Source organism: Gobius niger (genome assembly GCF_951799975.1).
Source record: "Gobius niger genome assembly, chromosome: 11".
NCBI lineage: Eukaryota > Metazoa > Chordata > Actinopteri > Gobiiformes > Gobiidae > Gobius > Gobius niger.
In genome coordinates this window covers 6,418,486-6,440,751 of record NC_136862.1, presented here as the reverse complement: position 1 = coordinate 6,440,751, position 22,266 = coordinate 6,418,486, and the positions used below count along the sequence as shown (strand labels likewise).

Sequence of the window (22,266 nt, the reverse complement as noted above, 5' to 3'; positions counted from 1 at the left end):
TGCTATGAGGGGTTAGCTTGAATTCGGCAGAAACAACATGTACCAACGATTGTCCTCGATCCGTAGCTTATACTCTTTTAGTTCAAGCCAGAGGGAGCTAGAGGGCCGGTCTTGACCCAAAAGTCCCGGGCTGATTTTTTCTGCCAGTCCAGCCCTGGCACCCACTAACGAAAACATCATCCCACGGCTCTGCCCCTCTTTACTTCTACGTCTATTTCCGCTCAACAAGTTCATTCCACCAAACCAGGCAAACGCATTGTGTAGGCTACTAAGTGTTAGCATTTGCACGTGAAACCAAAACAGAGCGCAAATGAAATGTTTAATTACCTCCAGGGAACGAGGCACTTAGCGGGAGGGACACTTTTGCGCGGTGAAGTCAAACGATAAGCTTTTTTTCATTTGAGGCGGGGGATGCTGGCGAAAACCCGCGTTGGCGAGACGCGCGCTACATGCTAATGAGCAAGCCGGGCTATTAGCAGTCGTTAGCGCCGTCTTGGTCCATGCTAATGCAATCTATTCCAGAAAAAAGACCCCCCCCCCTTCCTCCTCTCTTTTCCATCTGGGTGGGAAGCAGCACCTGAGGTCACCGACGCATAAGGGAGAGCGCGGCGCATTAATTGATTGCGGGGTTTCTGCGTGATGAACGATCTCTGCGACTCGTAATTAAATCGGCGATACATCAGCGCGAGCGGGGATGGGACGGTGCCAGATTGAGCTGGAGGGAAGAGGCGAGAGATTATTACGCTCTAAAGAGGTTAAAATTGAGATTGAGGACGTTGAAATGTGCTCGGATTCGCTGCTTAAAGTCTCAAAACTCATTTGTTCGGACTAACATCATTTGTAATCATGAACTTATGTTTGTGTGAGACAGAATCTGGCGCAAAGTTCAACGTGGAGGCAGAAAGTGGTTTGTTTTCAGCTGGTTTTAGCAAGATTGTTGAGCGGATTCAACATTAGAGGTGCATAAAGAAGCCAAAGTATTCGCTCAAGTTAGAATAACGTTACTTTAAAGTCGACATGTCATACGAAATAATAGGTCTGAGCTGATTCTACACATTAGGACAACATGCAGGGGGAGGAAAATACTTGATCTTAACATTTTTAAACTCTGTATAATCCCTTTAAAGTCAAACTGGAAAAAATGTGCTCGGCTAAGGCGGGAGGTAAAAGTTTAAACCATGTTATAACTTCCTGTTTAATCTAGCTCGGCGGTGCTGGGGTTGTAAACCACGGCGTAAATCAACACCAAAAGTTAGTTTTTAATGTGTTATTCCCACAGCTGCCAGCAGGAGGAGCCCCGCGCAAAGTCGTCACCAGCTCTAGTGCTTGTTTTTCACTGTTACTGTTTAAATCTTGCAAAAACATAACTTCAAATCATGAAAATATCAATGTTGAGGCAATAAAAATAATGTTTTTTTTAAGTTAAGTCCACTTTAAAGGGGCTAGATGCAAGTTAGTCATTTTATGCTCACTACTGCCACCTCAGGTCTTATGCGTAACTGCAGCTTCTATATAAAGCTTATGCATGACGGCACTTCAGACCCGAATTAACACCTTTCTGAGTGACAGGGCAGGATTTTAGAGGCAGTTGTGGTGAACAGGACTGAGCTACACATGAGGACATGGCTGAAACATGTAGGGGGAGGAAAATTCTTTGTTTTAACATGTTTAAACTCTGTCCCTTTAAAGCTATTTTACACAAGCACAAGTAAAATGCAGTGGCGGCTGGTCCATTATGGGCGGTGGGGCGCCGCCCCTCCTATCAATTATGCAAATAAAATAAAAAGTTTTAAGCTTAGCAAAATCCTAACTTTCTTATATACAGGTCTTTTATACAGTGGAGGGAGGGGGAGTGGAGGTGAAGGAGCGTGTCATTTTGTCTGCCTGGTTCATCGTGTGCTGTAACCGCTGTAACACAGTCTCATAAATGTGTAGTTTTGTGCTTGTCTAACCAATGGCGCTCTACTCTGGTATAAAAACGTCACTGTATATCATTAATTCAACCAATCAGAGACGCGCAATAATAAATCTCCGATGGGCGCAGAGGCCAAGCGCCCATCGGAGATTTAACAGGTGAAAGACGAGGAAGCTCTACTGTAAACAAACACGAGTAGCTCGTTGTTGGAGCAGGTCTGAGCTCACGGACGATCGGAGGAAAAACTTCTCATTTGAGAGACCGGAGAAGCTTCGTGTTGTTTCTTGAGAGGAGGTGAAAGGATTTAGTCAAACTAATGGACTTGGGACAACTTTCTTCCGTCAGAAGTCACGTCTGAACGACTAAAATATTCCACCATAATCTTAGTCAACGTTTTGATAACACTTTATAATAACTACACCTTATTTAGCCTTAATAAGTGATGAGTTAGCACTTCATTCATCATGAACACAACTTAAGAGGGTTTAAAAAAAAGCTAAGAATAGCCTCTGTGGATTTTACTTGAGTATTTATTTGGCCTGACTCTGTTCGGTATCGGCATCGACTGATCGGGAAATCTCCCCGATGTCCCGATGTCCTCTCCGCTTCCACACAACATGTAACAAATATCTGCTATTGTTCTGACTTTTATAAACTACTTACTCTAGAGCTGAACTACTAAAGATGAACCTTATTTGAAGTCATTAATCAATAAATGTGAAAGTTATGGCGTCCAAAAGTATGAGGCTCTGACGTTGTAACTAAAGTAAAGTAAATCAGGACTTTTCAAGCCCAATATTTCCAAAACAGATACAAAGCAGTGCGTCTGAATTGCGGCGTTCGGTGACGGACTCTCCTGACAGCCTCGACAAGGCAGTGGCAGCTTTTCACACGCCGCCACTTCAGGGCCCGCTCGCAATTCTACAAATAGTCCCACAAGTCTCACCTTTGGCGGCGCCGAGCGATAGAATCAAAGGCGTCACTGTCTCCGAGGACGCGCGTGTTTACTGCCTCGGTTTGTCCTGATCAAAACTCATCCGCGCACGCTTTTCCGCTGCTGACGACTCCAGACAGGCGCACAAACCAGACGTCGATCTGTCTCTGTAACCGCGGAAACGATTTTGTTTAGCTACTAAGGCCAAAATACCAAACACAGAAGAATCAATATCACGCTTACACCACAAATGTTGCAGGTATCCAGGTACTTTTTAAAAGAAACAGTAGTTCTTAGAGTAGTTTTAACCTCTGACCCCTCGCCTTAAACAAGTCCATTCCCCCCAGTAAAAAAAACTACAAAACTCATTGTCACTTTTTTGACATTTTGTCACCGCGTTTTTGTTATGTTATTGTAGTGTTTTGCCGTGTTTTTGTCATTTATTCTTTGCACTTTTTTCTTTGCTTTTTTGTCACTTTTTTGTTGTGTTTTTGTCACTTTTTTATAGCGTTTTTGTCACTTTTTATAGTGTTTTTTGTAACTTTTTGTAGTGTTTTCATAACTTTTTTGACACTTTTTGTCGTGTTTTTGTCACTTTCTTGTAGTGGTTTTGTCACTTTTTTAAATCACTTTTTGTAGTGTTTTCATAACTTTTTTTGTCACGTTTTTGTCACTTTTTTGTTGTGTTTTTTGTCACTTTTTGTAGTGTTTTTGTCACTTTTTTGTCACGTTTTTGTCACTTTTTTGTCGTGTTTTTGTCACTTTTTTGTCACGTTTTTGTCACTTTTTTAAATCACTTTTTGTAGTGTTTTTGTCACTTTTTCACTTTTTAGTAGCTCATTCTACACATTGCTGGAACATGTAGGGGGAGGAAAATACATACTTTTAACATTTTTAAACTCACTGCATAGTCCCTTTAAAGTACCTCTGATTTGTGTAAAGTTATTTCTCAAAATCCTCTTGAGGGCCAATGGTTCTATGCTAGCCCCCTGGTCTAAAACATGTTCAGCTGCAGTTTTAGCTGAAACTGACCTCTAAAGTTTCCCCTTTTGTCCAGGTCTCTTTCCTCTGTGTGATGGAATGTTTGCAAATATATTCAAAATATGCACCAATTTTTTCCTCGTTTGTGGCAATAAATGATTAAGTATTTGTGCATTAAAGCAGTACTAAGTAACGTGTTTACCTTAATAAATCCTTTCCGTAGTCCCTGTAGGGGTAATACAAGTGTTTATGGGATGATTCATCTCCCCCTGGTGTCTCTGGCCATAAAACTATGTTTGCAACTTGACTGCCACCGGACCAGAGAGAGCAATACACACTAATGGAATCACGAAGAAGAAGCTAACATGCTAACAGGCAAAGCTAACTGCGGGCTAACGTCACTTTAAACAGTATTTACAGCCAAGTTTGAGTGAAAGAAATTATTGCCATTGTATAATTGGATGTACAATATCCCTCTCTCCCTTCGCCTTTCCTGTCAGCGTAGTATTTACTCTCCAAGACAATTAATAAGTTGAAAAATCGTAACTTGCTACAACACCTGCAGTTGCACTTATGGCCTCTAGGAGTAAGAGTTACTTAGTACTGCTTTAAAATGGCATTACATTCAGCTTGTTTCTGCTTGTGTAAACCCTGTACTAGGCAGTTGTCCTCTCTGGCTTGTTGGAAACCCATTAGATTTTTTGTAAACAATCTCAAAATCATTAGCTGCAGTTTACCTGTTTTTGGGGAAACTGTCCTAGAACATTCCTCCTCTTGAATTTCGAACATGCTGAAGTCAAAAACATCACCCGCGGTTTCATCAAATCTGCATGACGGGGGAGGGAAAAAAATGAAGCGTCCGAAACACGGTTAACCCTGAATCATCCGTCTCAATAAGTGGATTTGAGTCGGGGCCCCCGGTGTAGGACAGATGGTCGGTTTGTTTCCGTGCTTCTCTGGCAACGAGGAGATGCCATTACCCCGGGACGAGTGCCAAACCACCACCACCACCACCTCTGTCTCGCGCCCGTGCCAAGACGTCCCGGACAGACGGGGAGTGAGCGGTAATGAAGGGGATGTGAAGGGTGGGGCGCTGGCTAAACGCTCGGGACATGACATTCGGGAGGCACGACGTTTTTTAAACAAAGATGGGGATGTTTTATGGTCATGTGTGCGGATCGTGATGAGTTTAGAATTGTGCTTGTGCAGTAAAAAATGTCCCTCTGTGACACTCCCAGAGAGGACGTGGCGTAATTGGGTACTTTCCGCCTTCTAATTGGGCATTTTTATAGCAGTTTGCCAATAAACGTCATTTGCAATAACTCCGAGAAAGAGATTTTGAAGACACATTTTAAAATAAGTAAATATCACTCCTGTTTACATGTGAAAATGTAAACTTCTCTCGTTCTAACACTTTCTCCAGTTCGGCTTTACCTACAGATGTTGTCAAGTCGCTATATAAATAGATATTGATTGATTATGGGGGGCCCTGAAAAAGTTTGAGCCCTGGGGCCCATTTAATTTAATTCCAGCCCTGAGTGTAATGCCTGATCTAAAAAAAAACGGATCTAAGATGAATCCATGTGTTCTTTTTTTTTGTTTTTTGGTCGCCTTTTTGTTGCTTTTTCATCCTCATTTACGTCTCGTTTTTGGTGCTTTTTTCTGGAAGCTTTTAGATTTGGGTAAAGCCTGGATACCTGGATAATAACTGGAGGAAAAGTGTTTGTGTAGGTGGGGGTTAAGAGGTTAAAACTGTGACTCAATTGGGATTATTCTCGCTTCTAACTTCACCCCCGTTTGGAGCTACAGGAATATACTGGGAGAGGCCAAATGCTAACAACATCTTTGGTCGTTTTGCGTGACTGAGGGTATGCACAAAGACCAGACAGGTACGCATGAACTCGTCTAGGCTCATTTAAGAACATATCTGTATGTAAAAACCTGGCCTGTTCCTTTAATTCGGATCTGAAGTGCCGTCATGCACGAGCTTAATATAGAAGCTGCAGTTACGCATAAGACCTGAGGTGGCAGTAGTGAGTATAACATGCTCAATTTGCATCTAGTCCCTTTAAAATAGGAGATTAAATTCAAAATTTGAGTAGGTTTGTTCTAGCCTGAGATCAGATAAAGGACTTTTTTCTTAATTCAGATTATTTTTTGTCATTTCATTTGCATTTTTATCTTATCATAGATCAGTTCAAACTAATTCGAATTCAATTAATTTCACTCGGGGAAAATGGCCGTCTTATCTCCAGGTCAGCATCACCCAGGACTAAAAGTTTCTTGAATGGAGAGTTTACAGCCTAAAGGCCAGTGTCATGCCTCATTTGAAAGCTAAGACCTACAAAATGGGCTGTTGAACCACTTTGCTCCTCTCCATGTCTTTGTATCTTTATTTAGTAGAAAACTATATTCATAATTCAGCATTTGTTAAAGTAGTTTTTGAATAATTAGAGAAAGTTTCGACTTTTCTCCAAATTGTTTTCCCCTCAACTGTTTTCAAACATGACCATATATGGGCGATTACAGAGATGCCGTCTGTATCTATACCTAGCCTTAGAGAGATATTAAAGATGCCATTGGAAAAGGTGTCTGCATTTAGTTATTGTCCAAAAAGTTGCTGGAAAACCTCGCCGATTGTTAAACTTCACCCTTGCCAACAGCTTGGAAATGTATTTAGTTTATCACCCATAATTAAAGTGTGAAAATGTCTATCCGGGACTGCAAACTTGTTAAACACTGTGAGAAAGCGGCGCCTCGATAAAAACATCTTACGGAAAAGCGAGTTAGCCGCGCTCTCGTCCTCCTTAAATGCGTTCACGCTGTGACTAAAAGGAATACTAAGCATTGCCTTATTAAAACGCGGAGCTCCTGGTACAACTGCCCTGCCTCCTGCTCACTCCTGCTCACTCCTGCTCACTCCACTCTCTCCTCCTCGTCGCCTCATCCATTTTTCAGCAATCTGTTTCTCCGCAGAGCCCAGAGCTGCCCGCCTTGATTAATAGTCAGGTGTCCCGCGCTGTTTACCCCCACACTCTCCTTGTGCGCCCATTTTTTTCCCTCCTTCTTCTTTTCTCCCCAAACGCCACCATCTGGGGACCCCTCCCTCCTCACTATAAGACAGACGCTTCACGGGACGGGCTCACGGGTCGAGCCAAGGTCAGCCCCCCCCCCCCCTCGTCCCCTGGAGGATGAGGCGAACGAACAGGGGATGAGCGATATGGCCCGTCCCCCTTGTCTTGCACGACGCCCCTGACAGGCTACTTAGGTTTGAGTAATACCTCCGCAGCGGTTTGACCAAGTGGATTAGCTGGAGCTCGGCAGTTTGGCGGCGGCGCTCAAAGCATAATGTGAATAAACTCTGTACGGCGGCCGTGAAACCGAAAAGTCAAATGAAATGGAGGCTTCATTATTTAGTTCATTAATGTCCACGTCTAGACTTGCAATATTCCTGTAAAACCAAACTCACATTCATTTATTTATCGTTTTGAGTGAGTGATGTGACAAAAACAGCACCTGCCGCCATATTGGATTATATGATTAATGCAAATAATGCCAAACTGAGCCTGAATTTGAAAACTTTGTACCTTGAAAGCTTTTCTCGTTTTTCTTTTTTACTGTCACCAAGTGGCAACAGGAACTACACCAACCACAGGTACTGCACAAAATACAGCCACATCTTAAAGGGACTATACGGAGTTTAAAAATGTTAAAATTAAGTATTTTCCTCCCCCTACATGTTACAGCCATGTCCTAATGCAGTGGTTCTCAACTTTTTGGAGACGCGACCCCCATTATGACAGGTAAAGGGGTTTGTGACCCCCCGCTCGGGTTACACTGTGAGAAATAGGAACATTAGCCGACATAATTCTTATAAAACAAAGTAAAAAAAAACAAATGGCTGAAATAAAATTCATCAATCTACGAATAAATAATGTACTAACTCTGGTAAAAGAGCAAACACATGCTACAATAAAACAATAGATCATATGCTAATGAAAATATGTATATTTTATCTAAATGATCTGGCGACCCCCCAAATTTGTCTCACTTTCCCCTTGGGGGTCCCGACCCTCAGGTTGAGAACCACTGTCCTAATGTGTAGAATGAGCTCAGACCTGATCATCACAACTGGCTCTAAAATCCTGCACTGTCACTCAAAAAGGTGTTCATTCGGGTCCGAAGGGCCGTCATGCATGAGCTGAATATAGAAGCTGCAGTTACACGTATGACCTGAGGTGGCAGTAGTGAGTATAAAATGGCTAACTTGCATCCAGCCCCTTTAAAGCCTAAAAATAGTGACGTCACAAAGTGTTTTGCCTAAAAAACTAACGAATTATTAGCAGCTGTGCTAAGCTTACAGGTCTTAGCTTAAAAGTCTCCTGCCGAGTGAAAGATGCCGCGTAAATGTTTGAAATGTTCAGCGCGTGTTGAAGTGCGGCTCGACAAAAAGGCAATTTGGTTTAAATATGTCATTTCAAACTTTTAGAGACTTTTAAGTCCGTGGAAAGCTGTCTGTTTTTCCCCCATATGGCGCTGACTGTCCACCTGCGTTACCATGGAGACCTCAGTATCGTCTCATTTATGGTGCGTTCATGGGGTCCTCGGGAACTAAACGAGCTTCCCAACTTCGGCACCTGACTGAGGAAATCAGCTGATTTGTTCTTTTATCGTCCAACGTGAGCTTGTTAGTCAACCTCTTAACCCCCGCCTGAACCGAGCACGTTTTCTCCAGTTTGGCTTTACCCAAATCTAAAAGCAAAAGTACAGAAAAAAGTGATTTAACCTCAACCCCGCCTTCACCAAGTGCATTTTCTCTCTGATTATCGCATCAGCGTAATCCAAATATAAAAGGTAAAGATTAATAGGCCTCATTTGAAAGCTAAGACCTACAAAACTTACTGTATCTAAACTGATGTTTTTCCTCATGTTTTAGTTGCATTTTCATCACTTTTTTGTTGCGTTTTCTTCACATTTTGGCCATTTCTCTGTTTCTCTTTTGTAGCTTTTCTGTGGCGTTTTTGTCGCTCTCCGGTTGCATTTTCATCCTTGTTTTCGTCTTATGTTTGTTCCTTTTTTGACACATTTTTCACTAAGCTTTTAGAATTGCAAACTGGAGGAAATTTGCTTGATTCAGGTGGGGGTTAAGAGGTTAAACACCGGCTGCTTTTTTTTAGTTTACTGTGAGCTGTCGTCATCCTCGTAGCAACAGAATTGCGAGTGAAATGCCCGACATCAAGGAAAAAAGTGAATTCATGTGATGTTTTTCAGAACTAACAAACTACGGTTTAGCTTTTGAGACGCTAACGACATCTTTAAACGATTAGCTCATCTTAGCGCTAATCAATGATAAAAGACCGTTTTTATGTGATGTCATTAAAATCCCCACTTTCCCACAAAAAAAAAACACATGAACACAAACAAACTGGGGGTAAACCAGCTCCCCAGTCCACATTTGTATCATTTCTTCATCAAATTGTCAAAACAACTAAAGCAAATCAGGAACAAAATGAGACTCAAATGGAACTAAATTAGGAAAATCACCTGTGTTATTTGAGATAAAAGTAGAAAATCCTCACTTGAGTCTGTTAAAATTTGTGGTATTGACTTTTATCACAATTTAAGCTGTTCTGGTTTATTTAATGCTTATTTAACAACAATATTTGAGGAAAACACAATAGTCTAAGTTGTACTTGGGTCCCAGGGTAATTGTGCCCGAAGCCGTACCATTTGGAAACCACCTCTCAGTCAGTTTTATGCTTTGGACTGGAGAGTTTTCTGCAGGTTTAGTCCTATTTTAGTGATTTGTGATGATTTTTACCATTTTATCTGCTCATATAATATCTCTTATAACAAGACAACGCTCTGGGCTCTATTAAAAAGCTCTATTATGATTATTTCTAGCTTCATCTACTTCATTATTTCTAACTTCATTCTAACTTCATCATCATCCCAAATTCTAGAAACCTTTTAAAATTCATCTCCTGAAATATCCCGCTTCGCCACATACCTGTGCAGCCAGAACTCCCATGGTGCACCAGGAGGGAGGGCTGGTCGCGGCGCTCGAGCAGCGGGTGCACTCGGAGAAAGCGCTTGAGTTTGAAAACGGAGGAGCTGCGAGTTGTGCTGTTTTCCTGGAGATACCGTGGAAATTAATTCAGCTGTTAATACCTGGGGAGACGGCGCGGCGGGCAGGCCGGGCTTTATTTACATCAGCGACTCGCTAAACGCTGTATTTAATTTGCAATTTAAAAAGCGCTATAGGTAACGTGTGAGTCTGGAACAACAATGAGCAACAAACAAGCGAATACCAGGGGACGGGGCTCGGTTAAATGAGGGAAAATGTTGTAGTTTTGTTCTTTTTCAAATGCAAAGAGTTGGATCACATTAGTTCACTGTAGATGTAGCTTTTTATAAAGTTTCCTGTTGTCGGATCATCAGTTTAGCTTCACCCAAAGAAGTCAGACAATCTTTAAATACATAAATAGGAAGCAAAGTTTAAAAGAAATAATCAGCCTATTTGAAAATGTGATAACGTGAAAGATTTGAATCAAAAGCTAAGATTAAAAAAGTTTTTACCTTCCTGTTATACCACATTCTATCACTAGATGGAGTAGCGAGCTGCAGCACATTTTAGCTTCTTCTTCCAACAGAATAATTAGAAGAATGAACAGTGTCAAAAGTCTCCATTTTAGTCAATTCTGCTCAAATTGAAGCCTTGGATTAGCCTGGGTATTCCCAGACTGCTGTGTGCGCTCGAATCATTTTGAACTTCACAGCAGTCTGGGGACCACGGCCGAAATCTTTGCATGGATTTGGGAACCAATCACAGAACGAGGAGGGACGGCAAGACGATGACGCACTATATCAATATACGGAAGCTTGTAGTTTGTTTACGAAGATTTTTTATTTTTTTTAAACGTTATTTACGGATCCAATATGACAGCAACAGACGTGACTCCATTTTTCGATCAAGCTTTAGACCGTGTTCTGAATAGTTTAGCTCGACAGTTTACATCTGATACGATGATACGATTGGCTGTGGCCACGTACAGACGGATATGATAGACATTCAGCCTGATAAACGACTATGGACGATCGTAAACCACACCTCCCCTACGAGAAAATGAATTGGTGGTCCCCAGACTAAATATAACTTTTGATATTTTGTCTGCCGTTAGCCAGGCCTTGAATGGCATTTCTTTGGAAACAGTGACATTATTTGACTTTTAAATCAGTTTCAGGTTGAATTGTTGGCATTTGTGTTAAATTTGAGTAGGTTTGGACTTGTTTATCACCAATGAAATAGGAATAATACTTCTTACTGTTTACTTTTTTTTATCTCATTGCAAGTGTTTGTCTTATTTTAACCTCACATGAACGGAGCACATGTTCCTTAGTTTGGCTTTATCCAAATCTTAAAAGCTTCTAGAAAAAAGCATCAAAATAGCACCAAAAATGAAACAAAAACTGGAAATGTAGCAAAAGAGCAACAGAAAAGTGGCAAAAAAGTGACCAAAAGCAATGGAAAAAATTGCAGAAAAAGTGACCCCAACGCGGCAAGAACGCGAGGGAAAAAATCCAGATGAGTTTTAAATGTCCCTTTAAATGTCGTACTTCAAGGACCTTTCATGTCATTTTTCTAAAATAAGATGGCATTTAAAATTCTTCACACATTTTTCGCTCAAAACTTTCCCGTCGTGTCTTAATTTGCTGTTAAATCTCCAAATCCCCCGACATTCATGTCTTCATTGAAATGGATGCAAATGTTTAAAAGCTTAAACTTACATATCATTTTTGCATTTGTGGCATTAGAAGTATTTTGGAAGCCCTGAGGTGATGTATATTGAATCTATTGTATGTATTATGTATATTTTCATAACAAAACCAGACATTTCTTTCTTGGTTAATAGCGTTATGTCTTAGTCTATTTTCATTACTTTAAGAAAATAATCACAAGCTAACGCCAAATTCTGATTCTTGTTTGTTTGGTGGGATTTATTAGCGCTCATGTATCCGAGACCAAAAGCATAGAGCTGTAATAAAGCGCTAACACAGTTGGGCCACAGAGCGCTCCCAGGCAGCTGTCCTGCTCCCTAAAACTTGTTACTACTTCGCCGTCTCGTTCAAAAAGATCCCCCAGTGGTGAGACCCTTAACATCTCACACTCTTGTAAGCAATTTCACAGACCGTCTAGCTTTTGGCTCGGCTCCCCTTCCCAGGAATATAAAAAAAAAAAAAAAAAGAAAGGGGGGGGGGGGGGGGAGTGAATAGCCCGGGAGTCACGCGTGCACACAGCACATCCATCACACACCTCTCTTAATTACATGTGCTCACTGCTCGACCAGAATGCTAAGCGGCTGTCGAGAGGATGAAAAAAACACAGGAGTAGCGCCTTCTTTTTCGAAAATTTTTCCCCAGCGTTGCAGCTTGGTCATTAAAATTCTGCACTTTGATCCTTCGCTCTCCTCTCGGGCCGAGCACGAAGCATAGACTCGAAACATAAAAGACGTCAGCTTGACGCCGGCTTTGACTGCAGATTGGTCGAGCGAGTGCGGATCTCTTATTAAAACACACAGGCTTGTTGATAAAATATATATATATATATATATATATATATATATATATATATATATATAAAAAAGTGCTTAGGGGTTGGTTTCAGGTACTTCAGGTTTTGCTATTGGCAGGCCCAGTGGTTAAAGTCATTATATTGAAGTGGAACCTTTATTTAAGGTGTGAATGCTCATCCAAATACTCACATTGTCTCAATATCTAATAATAGTATGGACTTAACCACATAACTGCCACCTTAGGGTTAGGGTAAACAATTATTTACATCCAAATCTCGTATAGCGAGAGAGCTTACAGTCTATTCGCCAGAGTGATACCTAATTTGAAAGCCAAGACCTTCTAGTTTCTAAAATTCTGTGTGTGATCTTACGTTACATTTGCCGTTCTTAAAGGAACAGGCCACCGTTTTTCCATACTGAGATATGTTCTTGCCTGAGCTTAGACGAGTTGATACGTACCTGTCTGGTCTTTGTACGTGCCCTCAGTCACGCAAAACAACCAAAGATGTTGTTAGCATTTGGCCTCTCCCAGCATATTCCTATAGCTCCAAACGGGGTGAAGGTAGAAGCGACCAGGCTCTTCTACGGACACAAAGACCAGACAGGTACACATCAACTCGTCTAAGCTCAGGTGCAACAAAAAACAATGCAGCAAAAGAATAAGGATTTAGCAAAACAGTGCGCTTCAAGGTTAGCGCTGAGGCCGGTTTACTTTCTCTTCTCCGACAGCTCCTCTTCAGGCGCACGTTTTGTGGGTTTTTCACCGTAATATTTAGCATGTGTTTTTTTTTTAAATCGTCTCAAGGACATATCTCAGTATGGACAAACTGTGGCCCATTCCTTTAAGACTAATTATATCCTGATTAGGATTAACTAACCCTAACCCTCGCCCCCCTGATCATTTCATGTTTTACCTTTGTTTAAAGCAGTACTAAGTAACTTGTTTACCTTAATAAATCCTTTCCGTGGTCCCTCTGGGGGTAATACAAGTGTTAATGGGATGATTGGAGGGTCTTTCATCTCCCCCTGGTGTCTCTGGCCGTAAAACCACAATTGCAACTTTACTGCCTACGGGTTGGATTCACCAATGCACACTAATGGAATCACGAAGAAGAGGCTAACAGGCTAACGGGCAAAGCTAACAGCGGGCTAGCGCCACTTAAACAGCATTCACAGCCAAGTTTGAGTGAAAATAATTATCTCCATTGTGTAATTGGATGTACAATATCCCTCTGTCCCTTTGTCTTTTCTGTCAGTGTAGTATTTACTCTCACGGACAATTAATCAGTAAAAAAACGACACCTGCAGTGGCCCTTATGGCCTCTAGGGGCAAGAATTACTTAGTTCTGCTTTAAAGTTATTGAAAATTGAATGAAAAACTAAATATCCCATCCCATCAGTAAACCATCGTGGAAGTAGTGTTGTAATCAAAAGTCGATGATTTTCCATGTTTTTTAATACCACAAATACTAAATATCTTGGCATGTTTCTTTTTGCATCAATCAAACAGGGGAATGAGGAGGATTTTGATATTGGACTGGACACAACGGGAAACTATTCAGTAAAAGAGCGTAAAGGTTCAGTCAAAGCTGCAGCTGGATTTGTTTGATAAATATATGCAGTAGAAATAGCTCAGCAGTGATATTGCTGTGGGTTCTGTCTCTAAGGATCATTATATCTCTAAGAAATGTAGATTTAATGCCAGTTTGAATCTGATTTCATGCTTTTCAATGACTCTGAATGCGTTTTAATACCCCGCTCATGAAGTAAACCCTTGACGGCGTGCAAGTCGAGAAACAGTAGCAAGAAAAGTAGCTACGTATAATCTGCTTTGTCACTTCACTCACGGTACTTTGCGGTTTGACTTTCTGCTTTTCTCTCCCGTGAATAAGAGCGCTTTTGTGCTTCGAACAATCTACCTTGAGACGATTTCCAAAAAACACATGCTAAATATTTACGGTGAAAAACACACAAAACGTGCGCCTGAAGAGAAAGTAAACCGGCCTCGGCGCTAACCTTGAAGCGCGCTGTTTTGCCTAATCCTTATTTTTTTGTTGCATTGTTCTGGATTTAATAAGTTTGCCCGGGAGCTGCTCTCGGGCGCGCGCACAAACAGCAGCCGAGATTATGCCGAAAACGCTCACAAATGGTGAATAATTCCGGATAAAATGGCGTCTTTTAAAGCTATTTAAACTCACCTGTCACTTTAGCATCAGTGGTTATGCTAATCGTATGCAGATGTAGCGCTCGCTTCATGTCGCTTTGATAACCTGTCGGGAACGTACACGCGGTCATGCATCGGGAAGGAACAGACATTTTGTTAGAAATGTATGCGTAGTATCATATTTCGGTGCAGTGAGTTAGTCTGAGATATTTGTGATGCATGGAGAGTGTTTACGCGCTTGCTTTAGGACAAATAAACTGCACATTTGACAGTTTTCGTGGCGGTTCTGGCTCTTTCTGATTTAAAAAAGGGACAGTTTTTGATTAAACCTTTTCTCTGTAATTGCCTGTATGAAAGAGTGTGAATCAGTTGGTTTCTCGACATATTTAGTGCTTTGAATGACACACACTTTATTCATTCATTTTCATTTATTTCAGGCAACGTCACAGACACAGTATGTAAACATGAAGATCCTTTTCTACCTGAAAGGGAGTGGGAAGAAGATAGTTTCTTTAATCCCACCCCCGATTCCCTATTCATGTCTTAAAAGAACAGGCCACCATTTTTTCTTACTGAGATGTTTTCTTACCAGAGCTTAGATGAGTTGATTCCTACCTGTCTGGTCTTTATGCGTGCTTTCAGTCATCCAAAACGACCAAAGATGTTCGCATTTAGCCTCTCCCAACATATTCCTATAGCTCCAAACGAGCGTGAAGTTTGAAGCTACCGAGCTCTTTCATGGGCACAAAGACCAGACAGATACGTATCAACTCGTCTAAGCTCAGGTAAGAACATATCTCAGAATGGAAAAACGGTGGCCTGTTCCTTTAAGACATTCAGCTTCACTGTTACTTTGTTCAAGGATTATTATACAAATATACAATTATAATTATTATGGCTGTAAGGAGAATGAACAATACCAACGATGGTAAGGAGACATTTAGCACTTGTTAACACTATGAGACAACAGCAATTTAAGTTAAAGACCCTCATCTCTATATATCTGACCAGACCTGATGTTTATATGACAGTTTAAATCGACTTTTGTAAATAATTTTAAACGAGTAGTACATTATGAGTGTGTTTGTAAAGGTCGTGCAGAGTCTCGCCTCACAGCAGGAAGTTTCCCCAGGTGCTCCAGTTTCCCCTATACCACTATAAACATGTGCAAGAAGAGATTTCATTTGGACTTTCTTGGTTAAGAAATGGACAAATTAAATAAAAAACATCTTTATTTTAAGCTCTCCTCAGACCAGCCTTTAGGAATGATGCTTAATAACATTGTTGGCTTCTCACTAGTTCTGTTGTTGTAAATCGTATCATAAAAGTAACAAATTACATATAACATCCATCCATCCATCCATCCATCCCTCTTCTTCCACTTGTTGCCGGGTCATGGGATAAAATAGGGAAAGTGTAAGTTTGCCTGTTCCTGGCTGGAAGTTGAAGAATTTTAAACCTTTGTGGAGGCTTAAAAAGGTACATTTATAATCTGTATTTACCCTGTGAACCTTTGCATTATTACATTATTATTTTCAGTTTATTTTTTCAAAGCTCTAACTACTAATAGGCTATGTAATACTACAATTTCATAGTAACTTTCCAAACACTGGTTGTAAAGGTGGAAACAGTCAAAATGCTGAGTCTTCTTCTTGGTTTATGGTTAACCCCTTAACTCCTACCTGAACCGAGCACATTTTCTCCAGTTTGGCTTTACCCCAGTCCAAAAGCTTCTGGAAAAAAGCTGTGAAAATAGCAACAAAACTGAGACGAAAACAATGATGGAAATGTGAGAGAAAAGTGATGAAAAACTGATGAAAAAGTGGCAAAAATGTCACAAGAAATTGACAAAAAATGGACGAAAAAATGACAAAAATGTAGCAAAAATATGACAAAAATTTGATAAAAATTTGACCAAAAAAACAACAAAAAATGACTAAAAAATGACTAAAAAACTGACAAAAATGTGATAAAAATTGACGAAAAAATGACAAAAAAGTGACCAAAAATTGATGAAAAAGTGGCAAAAATGTCACAAAAATGTTACAAGAAATTGACAAAAAATGGACGAAAAAATGACAAAAATGTGACAAAAAAAGAAGAAAAAAATGACAAAAAATGTGACAAAAATGTGATAAAAATTAACGGAAAATGACAAAAATGAGTTGAACACCCAACAAAAAAATGATGGAAAAAAAATCTGATGACGTGAGGAAAAAGATCCTCTCGGTTCAGGCGGGAGTTAAGAGGTTAATATCTCTGTAACGGCTGAACCTATCCACAAACAAAAACTATCACAAAGTTCACTGTCTTCTCCCTCAGCTCACATGAACTAAGGTCAAATGACCGTTTCCTAAAGGCGTCCGAAAGTGGAGACACTATTCAAAACGATTTGCTCGATTTGCAGATGAGAGGACTTTCAGGCATTACGACGAGTGTGGCAGGTTTGTGAATCCAAACACTGATCAGCGGAAACATTTGCAGATTTGCTGTTTTTAATTCCAGAACTCTCTCCCGTTGAGTCGTGTCGGCCCCCCACTCCTCCGCACGGTGGCTTTTATCTGAAGAAAGTCGATATACAAAACTCTCCTGCTCATCCCTATTGGCTCACCTCAGCCGCCCTGTGCAAATGACTTTCCTCTCATCCCTGTTTTGTCTCGCACTCCTGCCGACTTCGCTCCCACTGCTCCGCATTCCCCGCACGAACACTGCTGCGTGGCAAGATAGGGACCTCCCCCCCCCACGCCCCCCCCCCCTCACCCGCCAAAACTTTAATGACACCTCGCCATTGTCTGTCTGTTGCCAGGAAACGGACTCCGGGCTGTACACCTGCGTGGCTTCCAGTTCGAGCGGCGAGACGAGCTGGAGTGGAGTTCTCACCGTCAAAGGTAACCACGGAAAAAAAAAAAGATGATGTGAAATTGTCTCCGCGGGGTTTTAAATACATGCAAATGACGGCGGCGTGAAGAGGGAGCGATGTAAAACGAGGATGTGAAGCAAAGCGGGGGAAAAGTTGTTTTCACGCTGCTTTTTACTGTTATCTCGGAGAACAGGGCGACTTTTGACTGTGGCGTTTGGGGAGGCGGTCAGTGGAAACACGTTTTCTCCAGTTCGGCGAGGGCTGAATCACGCTTAATCTCCCCCATATTGATCGATCTTGGTTTTCGATTTGTTTTTTTTATTTTTATTAACTTTTTAGCAGCTTTTTTTTGACACTTTTTTGCCGTGTTACCCTCGTTTTCATCTGTTTTCTGTCGCTATTTTGATGCTTTTAGATTTGGGTAAAGCCAAACTGGAGAAAACGTGTTCAGTTCAGGCGGGGGTTAAGAGGTTAAGTAGAGATTTTGAGGCTCTGTTTACTTGAGTGTTTTGCTACTTTTACTCCACTACATTTCTATAAACTCAATGTGTCCATGTGTTTTGTGCATTTGAAACACTCTATGAACAGTAGGGGGCGCTGTGCTGATGTCAATGCCGCTTACTCACAACAAAGAAGAAGAAGGTTTGTCCCTATTGTGTTGCCGTCCAGAAAGGGAAATCCAGGCACGGGTTTCCGCAGAGCATTAAAAGTCATTAAAAAGGATCAAATCAGATTCAAACTGGCATTAAATCTAAATCTCATTTTTCCTTAGAGACAGAACCCACTCAGTGACATTCCTCAAGTATTTCTACTGCAGACATTTCTCCAAAGCACAAAAACTATTGTCTAAAACAAATTCAGCTGCTGTTCTGATTAAAATTTCACACAATCTTTTGCTCAAAAGTCGCCCACTGTGTCCAATTTATTCTGAATATCAAAATTCCCCCTTTCTTCCCGGTTCAATTGGATGTTTACAAATCTCACAAAAATGAAAATATGATTTGATTTTGTGCATTTGTGGCATTAAAGATGTAGTATTTATGAACAGCTGAAATGCATTCTGCTTATTTGGACGGCACCAATATAGACTTTAAACGGAAATCCCTCTGTTAGCAAATATTTGACACACACTTAGATTCTGTTCAAAATACTGCGTGTGCGACTTTCAGTGCAGCATTTATCTCAGTTGCGTCTTGTCCATTTAATTAAGAAGCGGTCCGATCAATGCCGTTAACCGATGAGCTAACAGCTAACTGTTGTTGCCACGTAGATTAGGACAATAATTTACGACAAACAGTAAATTATGGAGCTAAGCTGCCCGGCAACAACAATACTAATCCTGTTTACAATGGCAGTGTCGTTAAACGCGCGTGCTATTGGCAAGTTTTGAAATGGGTTTTGAGTTTGGGGAATAAAGTGGTGTCATAATAGAGATTTGTTCAAGGTTTCGACAAAAGAGTCATGTTTAAGAAATTAGTTTAATCCGTCCCTGGCTTCATGCATTGAATAATCAAGACAGACCTTAACCTCTTAACTCCCACCAGAACTGAGCACATTTCCTCCAGTTTGGCTTTACCCAAATCTTGAAAAAAGTGTCAAAAAGACCGACAAAAATGGGCCAGAAAAACAACAATAACACAATGGAAAAGCAACAAAAACAATGACTAAAGAATGATGTAAAACGCAACAAAAAAATCCTCAAAGTTAAAAGTTAAGCAGATTAACCGCGTGGTCAGAGCAAGTTTTTATCAACTATGTCTTATCCAAAGTTAGTTTTCAAACCGCACCGACCTTGAAAGGACTATTCATGCTTTTCTCAGTTCACGAATAGACTTTTGCCGCGCACTTTATGTCGGTGTTTCCCTGTCGTCCCTCAGTCGCCTCCAACTGGTGCAAAATGCAAAAACACTCCCAGACGTCAACACATCACCCCAGTCTTTTTCTCCCTCCACTGGCCCCCAGGATCTTTTAGGATTGATTTTGAAATGTTGCTTTTTGTTTTTAAACCCCTCGACGGCCTTGCCCCTCCTTACCTGTCGGACCTTCTGACTGTCCACAATTCAAACAGGAGCACAAGGTCCACAAAGGTCCCCAGAGCCAAGTACAAACACTGGGGTCATTGGGCCTTTTCAGTTGCTGGGCCCAGACTCTGGAATAAGCTGCCCCCCGACATTAAAGGGACTATATAGAGTTTAAAAATGTTAAAATTATGTATTTTCCTCACCTTACATGTTCCAGCCATGTCCTGATAAGAAAGAGCCCAGACCTGTTCACCACAACTGCCTCTAAAATCCTGCACTGTCACTAAAAAAGGTGTTAATTCGGGTCCGAAGTGCCGTCATGCTCGAGCTCAATATAGAAGCTGCAGTTACACGCGTATGACCTGAGATGGCAGTAGTGAGCATAAAATGGCTAACTTGCATCTAGCCCCTTTAATGTGAGAAAGAAATGTATTGCAGTATTTCTTTCTTATTAGGTTTTTATATAGAAACAAGGTCTTCCCTCAGTTAATGGTTTTATTTGTGGACACAATAGTTACAAAGATTTTGAATAAGTGTTTCAATAAGCCAATTATTAGTTAAAACGATCAGTAAAAATTCAAATTTCTCTTTGATTTTTGGGATTCAAAGCCAAATAAATCAAACTTGGAATCAGATATTGAAAAATTCCCTTCGAAACATCGAGTACAAGACAGAAATGTGGATTGATGGCAACATTCAAACAGCTAAATGTGAATATTAGACCTTTATTTATTTGTTGCAAAAGCAAACTAGCCCAGAATCTGAAATCAATCTCCCCTTAAGTTGCAAAAGCCCTCATTGGATTCTATTGAGCACCTGTCAATCACTCAGAAACACCCCTTCCTGTCCATCCAATTATCCCGCACACAGTTGACCTTATGCTCTCCCGCACCGGGCTGTTGCCGGGCAGATTTGGACAATAACTCAAAACCTCTCCATCAATACTTCCGCTTTTAAGGCTAATGTTAGAGCCCTTTGTATGTGATTTGTGGCACAGCGTCACCGCCCCCTTTACAGCTCACCGCAAATTCAATCGCCGTTACGTAAACTTTCTCTTTTTTCATTTTCTCCACAAACCATTAGGCCTTAGTACATAAAACATCCCGCGCTGTAAGGATTTCATTAGGAGCATTAGATGAAGAATTAATGGAATAACAAGTCGCATTAAAGCCAGCGAGGTTTATCTGAGTGCGAGAATGGAATGGAAATAGTTGGCGGTGATGTATTTTTTTTTTAGAGAAAGAGAGAGAGAGAGAAGTGAGGCGCCTCGAGCTAGTCTGATGCAAATTTTCAATCAACATTACCGTCTCGGCGTGGCACAAAAGGGGAGCGCCAGAGGCAAGCGTTAATCAAATATGCAGCACCTCCGTCTCTGCTTTTATGCCGTTTCTTTTTTTTTTCCTCCTAACTTTTTATTATTTTATTTTATCTTCCTGCTGTTTGATCATTTCCAGAGAGCGCGGATTCGTCGGCAGCCCAGGCCACGGAGCCCTTCCAGCTGCCGGGCCCGCCGCACAAGCCCATCGTGACGGACGTGTCCAAGAACAGCGTCAGCCTGACCTGGCAACCCAACGCGCACGAGGGCGGCGCGGCGGTCACTTCCTACATCGTGGAGGCGTTCAGGTACGACAGGGTTTCAAAACATTAAATATGGTGAAAAATCTGGATTTTCTTGGATTAGAATGACATTATTTTTACTGTGTAGGTTCATCAAACACAAACAAACTATGGTCAAAATGATGATGATGATTTGATCTGTGCAGGGAATGGTTTTGGCTAACTTCCTGTTAGCCTGTGTTCAGTACAAACTTCCTGTCCACAATTTAACGTAAATTAAATTTAAATAAGATTAAAAAACTTAAAGGGACTATAAGGAGTTTAAAAATTGTAAAAATATTTAATTTCCTCCCCCGAAATGTTCCAACAATGTCCTAAATTGTAGAATGAGCCTAGACTTGTTCACCACAACTGCTTCTAAAATCCTGCACTGTCACTCAAAAAGGTGTCACTTCGGGTCCGAATTGCCGTCATGCACGAGCTTAATATAGAAGGTACAGTTACATGTATGACCTGAGGTGGCAGTAGTGAGTATAAAATGGCTAACTTGCATCTAGCCCCTTTAAATAAACACCCATTTGAATGTGTTTCACAATAATGTGTTCAGATTGTGGTGCTATTTCAGCAGTTGTTTACTCTAAATTAGCAATAGTCTTTAGAAGAAGAAGAAGAAGAAGATCTTTATTTATATAGCGCCTTTCACAGACATTGTCACAAAGCGCATTTACATTCACTCCATACTCGGTGGTGGTAAACTACGTTTGTAGCTTCAGTTTCCCCTGGGGGAGACTGACAGAAGCGCTGTCGCGACTGCACACGTCTCTCTGACCATCATACATTCACTCACACACATCAATCATCCTGGCCTATTGTACATGTTTTTAGTGGTAGGGGAAACCAAAGTACCTGGACACCGGAAGAACATGTAAACTCCACACAGAAAGGTCCGGGTGGGAATCGAACCCTGGACCTTCTAGTGGTGGGTGCGTGCCTATGTTCCCCGGGTCCTATGTTCCCCGGGTCCTATGTTCCCCGGGTGCGATTTTTTTATTCGTAGGTGAGTTGGTACATCAACCGGTCACAAGTCATGAGTAAAACGTCATAAATACTGTATATCAATCAGCTTAAACCTGACCCTGCCCTAGACACTAACCTTAAAGATAGTGGGCTGGTGCCTAATCTTAATCAATAGAAGTGGGGGAACATAGGGCTGACCCCCTAGCGGGTGAAGCGAGAGCGCTAACCACTGTGCCGCCCACAG

At 41.2% G+C, this 22,266-nt stretch overlaps 1 protein-coding gene and 1 long non-coding RNA gene across 4 annotated transcripts in view; one reads left to right on the top strand and one right to left on the bottom strand.

The window, feature by feature from the left end:
* Positions 1-22,266, top strand: part of robo3 (roundabout, axon guidance receptor, homolog 3) — a 366,973-nt gene that overhangs the window by 299,817 nt on the left and 44,890 nt on the right. For all 3 annotated transcript variants that reach the window (XM_079565561.1, XM_079565560.1, XM_079565562.1), the window contains exons 10-11: positions 17,374-17,455; positions 20,903-21,071. In XM_079565561.1, coding sequence (XP_079421687.1) covers positions 17,374-17,455; positions 20,903-21,071 — 251 coding nt within the window. The remainder of the gene's footprint in view (positions 1-17,373; positions 17,456-20,902; positions 21,072-22,266) is intronic.
* The window catches only part of LOC306969925, a 358,335-nt gene that overhangs the window by 302,089 nt on the left and 33,980 nt on the right, over positions 1-22,266 (bottom strand). The window contains exon 2 of the long non-coding RNA XR_013793359.1: positions 13,318-13,471. This is a non-coding gene — a long non-coding RNA (uncharacterized lncRNA). The remainder of the gene's footprint in view (positions 1-13,317; positions 13,472-22,266) is intronic.